The 15886-nt window shown below is 47.1% G+C and overlaps 1 protein-coding gene across 4 annotated transcripts; it reads left to right on the top strand.

The window, feature by feature from the left end:
* Positions 1 to 3494: 3494 nt before the first annotated feature.
* ZNF620 (zinc finger protein 620) lies at positions 3495 to 15567 on the top strand. Of its 4 annotated transcripts, XM_045037823.1 has the most exons (5): positions 3512 to 3952; positions 9450 to 9587; positions 9748 to 9921; positions 10534 to 10647; positions 12831 to 15567. In XM_045037823.1, the coding sequence occupies exons 3-5, from the start codon at positions 9888 to 9890 to the stop codon at positions 13835 to 13837; spliced, it is 1155 nt and encodes a 384-aa protein (XP_044893758.1). In that variant the 5' UTR covers positions 3512 to 3952; positions 9450 to 9587; positions 9748 to 9887; the 3' UTR covers positions 13838 to 15567. The 4 variants fall into 4 exon arrangements, with proteins under 4 accessions (XP_044893755.1, XP_044893758.1, XP_044893757.1 ...); XM_045037820.1 differs by lacking the exon at positions 9450 to 9587 and having other exon boundaries at positions 3495 to 3952; positions 9768 to 9921; XM_045037822.1 differs by lacking the exon at positions 9450 to 9587.
* The last annotated feature ends 319 nt before the right edge of the window (positions 15568 to 15886 follow it).

Here is a 15886-nt window from a genome sequence, read left to right as displayed (position 1 = left end):
CTTGTCTACTGTGCTGTGTGTCTGTCTTTGAATTCATTCTCATGACAAGACCAAGAACTGTCAGCAACTCCTTCGGGTCTGGCTGGGTCAAGGCCCCAGGGCCCGGGGTCTCCCCAGTTCACCAGGCAACAATACCAAGGAGGGTTTGTGGAAAACCTAGGCTATCATAAAGTCGAAGCAGTGAAAAATAGAAAAGCAACTAGGAATTTTGAAAAAGTTATGCAATATAAGAAATATAATCTTTGTATACCATTTGGCTCTGCAGTGAGCACTGTTTACATGGCATAGGGAAAAAGTCTTTCTGAGTTGCTGGAATGAGATAGAGATATTGTTGGGTGACATCTGGGCACTGCAATCATTATTGCCACCTGACAGATTCTGGCTGTGTTGCAGGGACCAAAAGGGCCCAGAATGTGTAAACATTCCTTGACATAGAAGTGCACACATTTGTGTGTAAATTCTGATTAGCTTACCTTGAGTATAAAAGCATGGCTCACAAAAGATGAGTTTCTCCAACACAGGAGGACCCACTTGAGGATCCTCTATGTGTAACTTGAGCTGCATCTGTCGTCTGATACACTGGGTATATACCAAGTTCACCTGGTATGCCAGGACCCGGTAAGGCTCTGCTGAGCTGTGCTGCACCTTCTGCTTTCTGTGGTTACCTTATTTCCCATAGGATTTTGTAAAACTTCGCTAGTTAAATCTTCCCTAACCATATGTAAATGTTGCATGAAGCTTTCTCAGGACATTTGTCATTTGCTAGCCTATAGCAGTGATAATTTGACATCGTTTCCATCAGTTTCAGATTTCTTTTGTCTTTACTTTTTTTGGTATAAGTGTTCAGATAAATGGACATTAAATATTCTACATACGCTTTGTAAAATCTTTTAAAACATTTTTTTTATGTTTATTCATTTTTGAAAGAAAGAGGGAGGACTGGTCCACAAGTAGGGGAGGGGCAGAGAGAGAAAGACACACACACACACACACACACACACACACACACACACACACACACACACACAGAATGTGAAGCAGACTCCAGAGAGCCCAACGCAGGGCTCCATCTCACGAACTGTGAGATCATGACCTGAGCCTAAGTCAGACACTTAACCGACTGAGCCACTCAGGTGCTCCTTGTAAAGTCTTAAGTGTGTTGTATGTAACGCTTTCCTAAGAAAATGCTAAATGAAGATGTTCACACAGCCATTTTGCAGAGTTATTAATGAAAAAAATGACTTTTTGTGTTAACATCAAATGTTGAAATAATTGTGTTTATCTCAATAAAATTTGTGTTCTGGCATAATTTATAATAGAGCTTAGAAATGTATAAAATCTTTCCCACGGAGATTAATAGTATGATAGTTTGACTTACAATAAGTGCCTTAAGTCTTTTTGTTTTTAAACACATTGCCTCATAGGGAAGATGCTCTTGTGTTTTTTTTTTAAGTTTATTTTTATTTATTTTGAGAGAGAGAGAGAGAGAGAGAGCGAGCGAGCAAGCAGGGGAGGGGCAGAAAGAGGGAGACCGAATTCCCAAGCAGCCTCCGTGCTGTCAGTGCAGAGCCTGATGCAGCGCTCGAACTCACGAACCGTGGGATTATGACCTGAGCCAAATGCTTAACCGACATCAAGCCAGATGGTTAACTGACAGAGCCACCCAGCTGTCCCTGCTCTTGTTTAAAAGTCCTTAATACAGACTGGCTGGGTCCAAGGACCCAGCAGGGGTCCCACGGGACCAGCCAAGAGGGTCCTTGGCTTCACCCAGAATGGAAATCAAATGTGAGCCAAGACAAGATGAGAGCAGAGTTTATTGAAGACCACAGAGACAGAGTATAGATACATACAGAGTGTCTGGGTGACTCCAAAAGGAAAGGGAAGGAAAATGAGTCTTGGCTTTGCTTGGAGCCTGGCGTTTATATCGAAGACAGTTGTCTTGTATACCTGTCTTCTTAGTAATCCAGGAACAAAGACGAGTATTGAAGTGTCCTCCCTAATTCACTTACGCCCTGGAACCAGGGGTCTTGGTGAGTCATTGGTCCTGGAAAACTTTCACATGACTCCACTTGGTTCTTAGATGTTATCTGTTGTGTTGGAAGACGCCAGAGAAATTAAATCCTTGACCTTTACAAGGAGGACGTACATTGTTCTATAATGCCTGCAATAAGGGAGGGATGTAGGTTGTAACAAGAATAGAAGCAGAAAAAGGAGTGAAAAAGCAGCTTTCACGGGGTCTCTTTAGTTTCCCTGTCTCAGCCTGATCCCAGATCCTTTCCCTGATTCCATGTAGCCATGTGATTCTCCTTCCTCCCCGCCCCAGGCAGAAATCTGGAAGTGCGTTTTCTCAAACTGGTGAACCATAGATGTCCTTCTTTCAGGGATACCATGCAAAGCTGAAGGGGCAGGAATGATCCACCCAGTTCTAGAAAACGGGGATTGTCAAAGCATGCATACTGAACCTCTAGGCTCCTCTCCTTGCTCAGCTTCCAGAATGCTCAAATCATTCCTTCTAATCTTGGAAAACAGGGAGTGGAGCCAAGGCTGAAGATCACCTGGCTCCTGGGGTCCCAAACAGACCAGGTTCGGCCACTCACCCACTGACAAAACCCACGGACAGCCTCCAAGAAGAGCTTCTTGAGATAGGGTGGAGACGTTTGCTTGGATTGCAAATATGTAATGAAGACCCATCACGGAGGCTCTCCTATTGGCAGGTCTATCTGTGCAGGGGCGTACCCTGACAAGTCTTTGAAGGCTGGCAGGGGACGAGCTATATAAAACATTTAACTTAATATGAGGGACACAGTATTCACAGGGAAGGCTGCTGAGCCATCAACTGAAATCTGTTTCCACGCGGGGCCTTGAACATACATCCAGGGATAGGGTGGGAAAGGGGTCTAAGGCTAAATGTTAATAGGTGTTTCCCTAAACGGTGCCACATAGTGGCAGTCCCAGCAGCACTTGTATCTTCAAAAGCAAAAACACAATTAGAAAACCAAACAACTCGCAAGCACTTACCGTGTGCCAGGAACTACTATAATTACTTTGCCAACCCACTAACTCACTTAATTATTAAACCTCAAAAGCCCTTTGAAGTCGGTATCACTATTAGACCCATTTCGCAGATAAGGAAACAGGTAAAGAAATTTGCTGCTCCTCCCACAGCTAAGAAGTGGTACAGCCAGGTTCGTGGACCTAGGTAGTCAATGCTCTCAACCAACACCCAGTTGGCTGTTGGAAGTGATGGGTCCCACTCTTCCCCCCACTGCAGCGCAGCCACAGAACCCAGGCAGGCTTTGGCACAGGTGGAGCAATGGTCCCTTCAATAGCCGAAGGGCTGCCAGAAGTGGCAAACGCCAAGGAACCCTGGGTGATTCCCCGTCTGTGGCCTGTGCAACTGGTCTGTGGCCCGAGCCGGCTAGACGACATCTTCCGGAGGAGCTGCCGCGAGGGGGCGCTGCAGGACCCGAGCCTGGAGCCGGTAACTCTGGCTAGACGTTTCCCGGAGTAGAAACCGTGGCGGTGGCCGCCGGGCTGGGGAACCACGGAGACCGGGAAGTTTGCAGCTTCCTAGAGAGGAGGGGAAACGGCCCTACGCGCTTCCGGCGGCGCGGGTCCTAAGCTTTCCCGGGAGCCCTGGCCGACCGCCTTCTCGCGCGTTCCCTGCGTCCGGGGCGCGCGGCATCAGCGGTCGCCTGGGCTCCGCGTCCCGGGAACGGGCTAACGGGGTCGCATCCCCGCGGAGTTCTTCAATGCTCGGTTCTCCGATCCCTGTGCCTCTGTGGTGAGGGGGGTTCCAGGACGCAGGGAGCCCCCGGCGGACGGACGGCGTTTGCGGGGTGCCCGGCAGCAGCTGTCCTGCCCGTCCTTTATTTTCTCTTCTGTCTCACCTCGAACCCCGAGGGCGTGTGAAACGGGGACCCCAGCCATGCTCCAGATCACGTGGCACCAGGTGAGCGAGCCTCCTCTCCGCCTCTGTCGCTCCCCCCTCTCCCCTCCCGTAACCGGCCCTCCCACCCTCTGATGTCAAGAGAGCAGCTGTCAGCCTGCATCCGGAGCCTGAGTTGTGCAGGTGTTCCGGGACTGGGGTCCTTGGACCCAGCGTGGGTAGAAACGAGACGGGACCCAAAATGTAAAGTCCCAAGAAAGGCTTTATTGGGGCTTATGCTCGAGCGCAGAAGAGCAGCACAAAGGGAAGAATCCTCAGGCTGACTCTCCGAGGAGAGGTCTGGGAGAGTTTTTTTTAAAGGTACTTCGGTGGGAAGGGGGGGCTGTCTACGCATGTAGGGGCGGGCATTTATTAGCACCTGCGCACTTCAAGGTCATGTTTCTTCATGCATCGCGTGCGTAATGATCGTGTTGAATCTGGGCCCCTGGGCATGATTTTTAGTATTATAATGGGGGGGAAATCGTGGAAGTTCGGCACTGGGGGTGGGGGGGTGAGGGGTGGGGGTGGACCTGGCTGGGTTTGCTCCTTAGCTGGTGCTTTGCTCTGCGAGCAAAGTAAAAATATCCGGTAGGGAGTTCTGCAAGAAAAGCGCTGACAGCCGGCAGGCGGCGGGGAGTTTCACAGGTGCACATGGGGCTTGTTCCCAAGGTTCCTTACTGTTTCGCAGGCTTGTATCTTTCATTTGCATCTGTCACCATCGGGTGTGTTTGGACAGGGGAGGATGAGTTGAGAGGGACGGACAGATGAGAAGGCCCAAACGAAGACACGATCAGGATGGAAAAACAAGTGTAGGGGATTGATTGGGATAGGCTGAAAAGTAGAAATTCATTAAACGGGAAATTTGCATCATTGCATACAGTGAGGACCCTTTTCACCTCTGTCCACAAATTGAAGTCCTTCCATGGATAAAGTAATTCTAGTATTGTCATTAGTTTTTGGTAGATTCCGCTGGATGTTTACATAGACATGCCATCTACAAATGAAGACAGTTGTCTTTCTTTCTTTCCTGTCTGGATACCTTTTATTCCTTTTTCTTGCCTAACTGCACTAGCTAGAACCTCCATTTCAATGTTGAGTAGAGGTGGTGAGAACAGGCATCTTTGTCTTATTCTTGACCTTAGGGTGAAAGCATTCAGTATTTCACTATTAAGAATGATCCTCACCATAGGGTTTGTTTTGTTTTGTTTTCTGTAAATGCCCTTTATCAGATTGAGAAAGTTCTCTTCTATGCCTAGCTTGCTGCAGGAATGGATGTTGAATTTTGACACATGCTTTTCCTATGTTGGTTTAGAGGATTATATGATTTTTCCTGTTTTAGTTTCTTAATGTGGCAAAGTACATTGATTTTTTTTTTTTTTCAAATATTCAACCAACCTTGCACTCCTTGGATAAAAACTACTTGGTCTTGATGTATTATTCTTTGACTATATTTTGGATTCTATTTTGTTAAATTTTTGTGTAGAATTTTTGCCTCTATGTTTGTAAGAGGTATTGATCTTCGGTTTTCTTTTCTTGTAATGTCCTTGTCCCATAGAATGGGAAGTATTTCATCCTTGTCAATATTTTGGAAGAATTTGCATAGAACTGATTACATTTCTTCCTTATGTGTTTGGTAACCAGTGAAATCATCTATATGTGGAGTTTTCTTTTTGATAAGTTTTAAAATACAGTTTCAGGGGGCGCCTGGGTGGCTCCGTCGGTTGAGCGTCCGACTTCGGCTCAGGGAATGATCTCGCAGCTTGTGAGTTCGAGCCCCGCATCGGGCTCTGTGCTGACAGCTCAGAGCCTGGAGCCTGCTTTGGATTCTGTGTCTCCCTCTCTGTCCCTAACCCGCTGGCATTCTGTCTCTGTCTCTCTTAAAAATAAATAAAATGTTACAAAAAAATTTAAAATACAGTTTCAGTTCCTTTGTAGCTATAGGGCTATTCTGTTTCTCCTTGAATGAGTGTTGGTAATTTGTGTCTTTCAAGGAATTTGTCCGTTTTACATTGTGGACATTAATGGCATAAAGTTGTTCATAATAATTACTATCCTTTTATTATCTGTAGTGGTCACCTTTTTTATAACTAATATTGCTAATTTATTTCTTCTCTTTTTTTTCTGATTCATCTGACCAGAGATTTAGAAGTTGCATTGATCTTCACAAAGAACTAGTTTTGGTTTTGCTGATTTTCTCTCTTTTTCTGTTTTATGTCACTGATTTCCACTTGGATCTTTATTTTGTTTGTTCTGCTAAGTTTGTGTTAAATTTGTTTTTTCTCTCGATTCTAAAGGTGAAGGTCACCTTTCTCTAGATTCCAAAAGGTGAAGGTCACCTTTCTCTAGATTCTAAAGGTCACTGGCTCAAGACATTTTTTCTTTTTAAATTTTGTAACACAGGCATTTAACACTATAAATTTCTTCCTAAGTACTGTGTTAGCACCATCCTTCATTTCGGTACATTGTGTTTTCATTTTCATTCAGCTCAGAATACTTTCTGAGTTCTTTGTTTTATTCTTCGATCTATGTGTTATTTAGACGTGTGTTATGTAGTTCATAAATATTTGGCAATTTTCCTTGCGTCTCTGCTATTTCTAGTTTATTTATTTCTTTAAAAAATTTTTAATGTTTATTTTTGAGAGAGAGACAGAGGTGAGCAGGGGAGGGGCAGAGAGAGAGGGACACACAGGATCCAGAGCAGGCTCCAGGGTCTGAGCTGTCAGCACAGAGCCTAGGACGGGCTTGAACTCACAAACTGAACTGTGAGATCATGACCCGAGCTGAAGTTGGACGCTCAACTGACTGAGGCACCCAGGCGCCCCTCTGTTATTTCTAATTTAATTCTGTTGTGGTTAGTGAACACTCTTTGTATGACTTGATCCTTCTGATTTCTTCTTTATAGCCCAGAGTATGGTCTACCTTACAAAAGGTTCCTTGGACACCTGGAAAGAATGTGTATTCTGCTGTTGTGGGTGGGGCGTTCTGTAAATGTCCGTTAAGTCAAGTTGGATAATAGTATTGTTCATGTTTGCTATATCCTCGTTGAGAGGGGTTATTGAAATTTCCAGTTGCAATTATGGATTTGTCTATTTCTCTTGCAGCGTCATCAGTTTTTTGCTTCATGTATTTCGACGCTCTGTTGCTAACTGTAGAAACACGTAGGATGGTGGGGGTTTTTGTTTATGCTTTTGTTTTTTAAGTTTTATTTATTTAGGTAGTCTCTATAGCCAACATGGGGCTTGAAGTCACAACCCCGAGATCAAGAGTCGCATGCTCCCGGGACTGAGCGAGCCAGGAGCCCCGGCATGTAGGATTGTTAGATGCCCTGATTCCTTTATGGTTATGAACGACTATCTTTCTCTCTTAATATCCTTTGCTCTGAAATCTACATTACCTTAAATTAATATAGCCACTTCAGCTTTTTTTGGCTAGTGTATTTTTTCCCATCTTTTTGCTTTTAACGTATTCCTGTCTTTATTTGTAATATGCATTTCTTAAAGTCAGCGTATAGTAGGCTGACCTTATAATGTTTGCCTGTTGGGATGTTTAGATTATTAATGATGTGGTTGGATTTGAGTCTGTCACCTTCGTATTTGTTTTCTAATCGTCCCATCTGTTCTTTGTTCCCTTTACTCCTCTTTTCCCACCTTCTTTTTTATTTATTTATTTATTTATTTTTTACTTTTATTTATTTTTGAGAGACACAGAGAGACAGATCACAAGTGGGGGAAGGGCAGAGAGAGAATGAGAGACAGAATCTGAAGCAGGTTCCAGGCTCTGAGCTGTCAGCACAGAGCCCGAGGCAGGGCTTGAACCCACAAACTGTGAGACCATGACCTGAGCTGAAGTTGGACGCTCAACTGACCGAACCACCCAGGTGCCCTTACTTCCCCCAAATATTCTTTAAAAACAAATTTTTTTTTAAGATTTTAAAGTAATCTCTACACCCAAAGTGGCACTCGAACTTACAACGCTGAGATCAAGAGTCACATGCTCAGCTGACTGAGCCTGCCAGGTGCTCCCCCCCAAAATACCCTTGAGTGTTTTCTGGAATAAAGTTCAATTACTTAGGAATACATTTGATCCTTTTTGGTCTTGATTTTTATGATTTGGTACTAGGATCTGGAGCGGTGCATGGCCTAGAAATAATTATTCTCCACGACTGAGGCAAGAGTTTCCTGAGAGCTCTATTCAATAGCCCATGAATTATGGATTTTTTCCAGTGGAAATAGGTACTTTTACTGGCCCTGTGTGAACACCAGGCTTTGTGCCCTTCAGTCTTTTCAGATGAAAAGGGCCCTGGTCATTGTTCTGTTGGATACTCTGGGGAACCCCTGCCCATAACCCCCCTGGGTTTGCTTCTCTGTGCAGCTCTCTCCATGGTGTCCTGTCTCTAAACTCCCACAGTCTTGGTCTCCTCAGAATCTACCAAGGAAGCTGCCGGGCTTTGCCTCGTTTCCCCTCCCTGTGATGCCCCCTGGAAACCCTTCCAAGACAAGCTTGAGGAATCTTAGGGCTCACCTCTTTATCTCCCATCTCTCGGGGAATGTTGTCCTTCATTGCCATCAGATGTCGCTAACCTGGGAACCTGTTTGACGTAATTTGTCTTGTCTCGGTTTAGGCAGGATGAACCCGATCCCTTTGACTCCATCTGGACGGGAAGCAGAAGTTTTCACTCAGCATTTTTAAAAACGTTTTCCCGTTTGGGGCGCCCGGCTGGCTCAGTCAGTAGAGCGTGTGACTTGCTCTTGGGGTTGTCAGTTCAAGCCCCACGTTGGGTGTAGGGATTACTTAAAAAATATATATATTTAAAAAATAAACAAAGACTTAAAACAAAAGAAAATGTTTCCCTGTTTGTTTTCGCCGAGTAGTCTGTTGCCATCTCGACTCCCCAGTCCTCTTGTGTGTGTTGTTTTTCCTGCTCTGGAAGCCTTTAGTTTTTTCTTTTTTTTTTTTAAATGTTTATTTATTTTGAGAGAAAGAGAGAGGTTACAGGGCGAGCAGGGGAGGGGCAGAGAGAGAGGGAGACAGAATCCCAGGCAGGTTTTGCACTGTCCGCATGGAGCCCAGTGCGGGGCTCAAACTCCTGAACCGCGAGATCAGGACCTGAGCTGAAATTGTCAGTGGGACGCTTAACCGACTGAACCGCCCAGGCATCCCTAGGTTGGTTTGTTTTGTTTTGTTTTGTTTTGTTTTGATGTTCTCATTTTTCCACGACTGCTCAGTGATACGCCTCTGTGTAGGTATTTTTCATTTACTGCCTTAAGTACTGTGTGGCTCCTCACTCCTCCCTGGTGTTTTTAAACGGATGGAATATTTTATCAGGTTTTAAAAAGCAGAGCACACTTTAAAACTCCTGAGCTCATCTCTGGTTTTGTTTGCTTCCCCCTCTGCCGGCGGTTAAGGTTCAGCTTTCTCTGCCTCTCTAATTTAGTTGCTATTCATCCTTCTGAAATTCTGTTCATGCGCCGAGTCTGTCTGACCCTTCTCCTGCTGGGCCGTTGTGTTATTGTCACTTCAGTGAGATTCGGGAGGGAGTGAAGTGCTATGGGCTGTGTTTATACCGCTGCCCCCTGTGCACGGACACGCAAAACCCCTGGAAGGGAACCGCAGGGGCCGACAGGCACGTAGACCCTGGCCCGGCAGAGTCAGCACAGAGGTGAGCAGGAGAAGGAAGGGCTGTTGGTGGGGAGGACTGCAGGGCGTCCTGGGCTGGCCTGCGGCTGAGGGCAGTGCTGCCCCCTGCGGGGGGGAGGGGGCCCCCGAGAGCTGTCCTTGGCAATGCCACCTACCCCGTGGGTCTCTGCCCCGATACTTAGGCTCCTCGGCCCTCACACAGGGCTTCAGCAGGAACCTGCTGTCTCAGGAGCCAGTGACTTTTGAGGACGTGGCCGTGTACTTCACGCAGAACGAATGGGTCATCCTGGACCCTTCACAGAGGGCTCTGTACCGGGAGGTGATGCTGGAGAATTATGCAAATGTGGCTTCCCTGGGTAAGGCATCTCTTCTCCTTGCTGTTTTCACCCTCTGCCCTTTGTGCGTCTGCTTTCTTTCCTCCTTAGACGTCACGGCCTCTCTGACCCTCACGGGCAGTTGCTACGAAGGCTGAGCTTTCCCGGAGGCTCGTGGGTGAGGAGAGTTTCGGATTCTCAGGTTTTGGAATCCACTGTCCCTCTGACCCTGGGAAGGGGCTCTGTCCCATGCATGGAGGGAAGGGAGAGCTCAGCAGGGCCCCTGGGCCTCTGTCTTCCAAGTTCTCTGACGAAGATCTGGGACTCCTTCATGTGAGTGGGGGGAAAAGTTTTTTTTAATGTTTATTTATTTTTGCGAGAGAGGAGAGAGAGAGAGAGAGCGAGCCAGCAGGGGAGAGGCGGAAGAGAGGGAGAGAGAATCCCAAGCAGGCTTTGCACTGTCAGCACAGCACAGAGTTATTCCAGGACTCTGCCCCCCTTTGTGGGAATTTTCTGTCCTCTAAGATGGTGTAGACTGACTTCTCTTTGTTTTCCTCCCTGGCTCGGCGAACGAAGAAAGGTAAAGACAGCCGGGAGGGGATGCTGCTCTCTGATTCCCTTCACCTTTTGTTCCTGTTTCTTTCTCCCCGGCAGCTTTTCTATTCACCAGACCTGTTCTGGTCTCCCAGCTAGAGCGAGGGGAACTGCCATGGGGCCCGGAACCCTGGGAACCTGCGGGCAGGGAAGTCCTCGGAGGCATCTGTCCAGGTGAGCCTGAGAACCTACCAGCTGCCCATTTTGCTTAGGCTGCTTGCTTATTTTCCCATTTCAGTGCGTGCGCAGAGTGTTTCTTCTCTTGCGCGACTGTTTTCTTTCCTCTGGAATCATGACGTGGGATTCTGTGTTCATAGTGGTAGCCGCCCCCCGCCAGACGAAGGGCCGGTCTCTTCCAAGGAAGGTGTGGCTGCGGGATGCCTTTGCGTGTTTGTCTTTGCCTCTCCGCCTCACCGCCTGCCAGGGGATAGCATCTGGCTCAGCAGCTGTTGAACCATGACAGCCCTTTGGGGTCCTGTCTCGTGGAAACAGTTAACTTTTCCACCGGTTTGTTTTTGCGGAGACGAGAATGTCAACCACCTCGGAGGGAGAATAGGCTTCTGCGGCCTATCTGACCGTCTGCAGCTTCAGAATATATTATTTCTATGGGGAAAGTTTTTTTTAATGTTTATTTATTTTTGCGAGAGAGGAGAGAGAGAGAGAGAGAGCGAGAGAGCCAGCAGGGGAGGGGCGGAAGAGAGGGAGAGAGAATCCCAAGCAGGCTTTGCACTGTCAGCACAGAGCCCAGTGTGGGGCTTGAAGCCACGAACCGCGAGATCATGACCTGAGCCGAGACCAAGAGGTAGGCGCTCAACGGACTGAGCCACCCAGGCGCCCCACATGTTTTTAAAGTAAACTCCGCACCCAGCTTGGGGCTCAAACTCGCAACCCCGAGAGCAACGGTTGCGTGCTCCGCCGACTGAGCCAACCGGGCACTCCTCTATGGAAAATGAAATTACGGGTTCCCAAACACCGACGTAAGTAAAAAGAAAAAACAAAATTGTATAATTGAAAAAGTTATTGGAAGATAAAGAAAAATTCGTTTTCCTAATGGGAATGGGAATTCGTTTTCCTAATGGAAGAACGCAGACATCAGCACATCAGCACGACACTCCCCCTCCCCCCCCGCTGTTTCCCTTGCATCAGCGGCCACCCGAAGTACGTCACCTTCCCTACACTTAGAAAGACTTTTATTTTAATAGCTGAACTCTCGAAGCAAAACTTGTTACAGAAGAACAGTGGACGACTTCCTCATTTCGAAAGGTGTTGACCCAGGAATTAAAAGTAACGACACACCGTATATTTTTGCCTCTGATACTCCGTTTCACCCCTCCTCCGCCTATTAACATTGGGGGGCTCTTCAGACTTCACAGGGAGTGACCATTAATAATGCCCAGCTCCCCAGCTGCCCTCAGCCTTGTGTTAAGGTTGTGCCCTTTGGGTGTGATCCCAGGACTTCAGGCTCTCTGGGTAAACAGTGTTTTCTAAACTGTTGGCTTCTTGACGCGCGAGTTTGCACTGGCCCAGTGCTGAAGGCCATGTTAGCCTGCAGAAGGCCTTAGCGGCAGAGGGAAAGTAGCCTTTGGTTTTCTCCGTCTGGTTGGTTTTAGGATTTCACGTTCCTGCTGTCGTATTAAACCCTACATATGGCCCGTGCAGCATTGTAGGGAGAGCACAAAAGTCATCACCAGGTCCTGTCCATCCTTAGAAGGGTTCTTCACATGCGCAGCACTCGCCCGTTTTAGAGGCAAGGCTCCACCTCTCCCATCCTCCCAGCTGCCGTGGGGTTAGCCGGACCCGGTCCCCTCAGTCGCACCGTGGGGGCCTGCTGCTTTGCTAGAGCCAACTTGGTGACAGAGACCACTCTCTTCTCAAAGATTAGGACGTGGACAGTGTTGTAAAAGATGAGCAGCCCTTCAGGAACTTCCGTTGTGGGACCCTTTGCAGTTTGAGGTGCTTGGCCTGTCCTTTCTTTGATCTGCTGGATTTCCTCTGACCTCGGGGTCTCTAGTCATCCCTTCTCTGTGTCTGCCCTCTGACCTAACCTGTTCACTTGGGAGAACACCATTGGTCTTCCTGCCCGGCTAGGTCACAGTCTTTGCCGTTCTCTAGCCTTTGTCCTTTTTATGGGAGTTCCCCCCGGCCTCGCTTGCGTCCACCCGTGGAGTCTTCGTTTCGCCTGTGGCGCTCTGCTGTGTGGTGATGTTCGGTAGCCATTTTGTGTGCATGTTAGAAAATGGCCACACAGGGTAGATTAGAACCGCTTGGCCCCGTTTCCCCTTCGGCACAAGTACTTTCTTTCTGCGATATCAGAGGCTGACACTTGTGTATTTTTTTGTTTTTGTTTTGTGATACAGAGCTCTGTAGCTCTGAGACCAGAGCTGAGAAGGAAGAGTCGAGCCCAAAGGAACACATTCCCGAAGAAACGGAGTCCCACAGACTGACGTTAGGAGGGCTACCAGGGAACGTTCCCCAGCACCTGGACTTGGGGAGCAGCCTAGAGCAGCAGCCTGGTCACTGCATAGCCAAGAAGACAAAGTCCAAGAGGAGAGCTTTCACAGATGGGCCAACCAGCTGTCGCGAGGCCTACGCCGTGGAGAGTGGGGAGAAGTGTGAGAAGTCTGGGGAAAATGTTAGCGTCAGCACACGAGTGTCTACAGATCAGACTGTGCCCGGTGGTCAGGTATCATACGAATGTAGAAGATGTGGCAGATATTTCAGTCGAGTGGCGGATTTTCAGGGATGTCACGCCAACGAAAGGTCTTTTAAATGCAAAGAATGTGGAAAAGCCTTCCGATATAACTCATTACTTATTCGGCATCAGGTAATTCACACTGGAAAGAAACCATTTAAATGTAAAGAATGTGGTAAGGGCTTAAGTTCGGACACGGCCTTGATTCAGCATCAGAGAATCCACACTGGAGAAAAGCCCTATGAATGTAAGGAGTGCGGCAAGGCCTTCATCAGCAGCTCTGTCTTCCTCCAGCACCAGAGGTTCCACACGGGGGAGAAGCTCTATGAATGTCATGAATGTTGGAAGACTTTCAGTTGTAGCTCCAGCTTTATCGTCCACCAGCGAGTGCACACCGGGGAGAGACACTACGAATGTAAAGAGTGTGGGAAACGATTGAGTTCCCCCACAGCCTTGACTCAGCATCAGCGCATTCACACCGGGGAGAAACCTTTCGAATGTAAGGAGTGTGGGAAGGCCTTCAGTCAGAAAATCACCCTGGTCCAGCATGAGCGGGTTCACACTGGTGAGAAACCGTACGAGTGCGAGGTGTGTGGGAAAACCTTCAGCTGGTGCGGGCGATTCACCCTGCATCGGAAACTACACACGCAGAAGGTACCCGTGCAAGAGTAGGGCTGTCCGCAGCTGTGGGTGCCGTGCCTCCTTGTTTCTCCCCACTCTCATGCTCTTCGTCAGTACGCTCTTGACAGCGAGGAAAGAAACAAACCGCTAAGTCACGAGTGTACGAGGACGGGTAACTGGCTGATACCTCGCGGGGTTAGTGGTGTCACTGAGTGTCCCGCGAGACGGATGAGGGAGGTGTGGGAGGACCTCCATCAGAGAACACCACTGTGAATTATCAAGAGTCCAGGCTTAAAGAGGAGACGGCAAAAAGTTTCTAGAGAAAACAAAAGACCGGGAATGTGAATGCATTGGATTTCATAACAGCAGTCTTGAAAGTTAGAGGACCACGGTGTAGGCCTTCAAAATTCAAAGGGAAAATAACTTCCACCCAGAATTCAGTATCCCCAAGTGTGAGTTTGGTATAAGGTATTTCAGATCTTTTAGATTTGGAACGTTTATGTCCCATGCATCCCTTCTCAGGTGTGCGACAGCAAACAAGGGGTCACTCAGAAAAGAAATGGACACCCTGTCAGTGTCTTTGTATTAGGAGTCCCCTAAACTCAGAAACAGAGGGCCCTTGTCCCTGTGGAACCATGTGCATGGTGGCGGACATTCCTAGTAGGGTGCACATTTTCAGAGACCTACCTCGGGTGCAGGCCCACCCACACTGCTTACTCGTCAGTTACTTCTCACTACTCAGTTGCAGCCCGTGCCTTTGCAAAAGTTGGGGTGTATGTACCCTTTGAGTCAGATGCAAGGCCCTATTTATCATACACTCATCTATCTCACTGCTGTTCTGTATCATGGAAAAAGTGACCATTGTTTTTGTGTTACGAGTGGAAACAAGGTGAGGTGTCCATGTGTTCTGTTGTAGCATCCCTCTTTTGCGAGCCGCTTGACTTTACCCGATGCGGGAAGCAGAGTCGTGGGTAACAACACCGAGACGGGCCGGCTTTGTTCGGAGTCTTGGTGAAGTTACAGACCCAACTAGTTTCCTTAGTAAAATCTGCTGACAGTCTACCTCAGAGGTTTGTGTTGAGGATTCACTGCATTAATACATGTCGGAGTGCTTAGAACAAGGACTCGAACGTAATGAACAAAAGTGTTATTTATTATCATGATATCATTGCCGAGCTTTGCCGTCCGTGTGCACCAGTGAAGCCGTCACCATGGTCAGGATAATAAACAGCCATAACCCCCCAAACATTGCTGATGCCCCTCTCCTAGCTTCCACAGCAGTTGCTGATCCGCTGTCACTTTGGATGAGTTTTGCTTCTCTAGGATTTTATATCAACAACATATTGTATGTACTCTTACTTTTGGCCTGGTGTCTTTCACTCAGCATCATTATTTTGAGAGTCACCCATGTTGCATATGCATTGTATCAGTGGTTATTTTCTTTCTTTCTTTCTTTCTTTCTTTCTTTCTTTCTTTCTTTCTTTCTTTCTTTCTTTCTTTCTTTCTTTCTTTCTTTCTTTCCTTTTCTGTCTTTTTCTGTCTCTCTTTCCCTCTCTCTTTCCCTCTTTATCTCTCCCCCTCTCCCTCCCTCCCCCTTCCTTCCTTCCTTCCTTCCTTCCTTCCTTCCTTCCTTCCTTCCTTCCTTCCTTCCTTCCTTCCTTCCTGGCAGTATTACACTATAGATATACAAAAATTTGTCCATTTATCTCTTGATGACCATTTGGGCTGTTTCCAGTCTTGGGTTATTATAAATAAAGCTGCTATGAACATTTGTGTTTTAAGTCTTTGTAATGACATATGCTTTTATTTCTCTTGGGTAAGTAAGAGTAGTAGAATGCCTGGGTCATAAGGTAAGTATATATTTACATTTTAAGCATCTTCAAAACTGTTGTGCAAAGAAGATGTATCATTTTATATCCCTGCCAGCATTGTATGAGACTTATATTTCCAGTCCATCTTTGGCTATGCTCAGTAGTGCCTTTTTTTTTTTTAATTTTAGCTATTCTAATATAACTATAATTTAGCTATTCTAATATTTACATGTGCTTCTTTGCCTTCCATTATGTCTTAGGTCCAGTGTCCATATCTTTTGCTTGTGTT

Source organism: Felis catus, chromosome C2, assembly GCF_018350175.1.
Source record: "Felis catus isolate Fca126 chromosome C2, F.catus_Fca126_mat1.0, whole genome shotgun sequence".
Classification (NCBI taxonomy): domain Eukaryota; kingdom Metazoa; phylum Chordata; class Mammalia; order Carnivora; family Felidae; genus Felis; species Felis catus.
Note: the sequence above shows the minus strand (reverse complement) of the source record. Positions and strands in the feature narration are given on the sequence as shown.

Excerpts from the sequence above, each read along its gene's own strand:
- ZNF620 (XM_045037820.1), top strand. The coding sequence starts at position 3,929 with ATGCTCCAGATCACGTGGCACCAG. Across the intron at positions 3,953-9,767 it reads TCCAGATCACGTGGCACCAG|GGCTTCAGCAGGAACCTGCT; the intron begins GTGAGCGAGCCT and ends GCCCTCACACAG. Across the intron at positions 9,922-10,533 it reads TGCAAATGTGGCTTCCCTGG|CTTTTCTATTCACCAGACCT; the intron begins GTAAGGCATCTC and ends TCTCCCCGGCAG.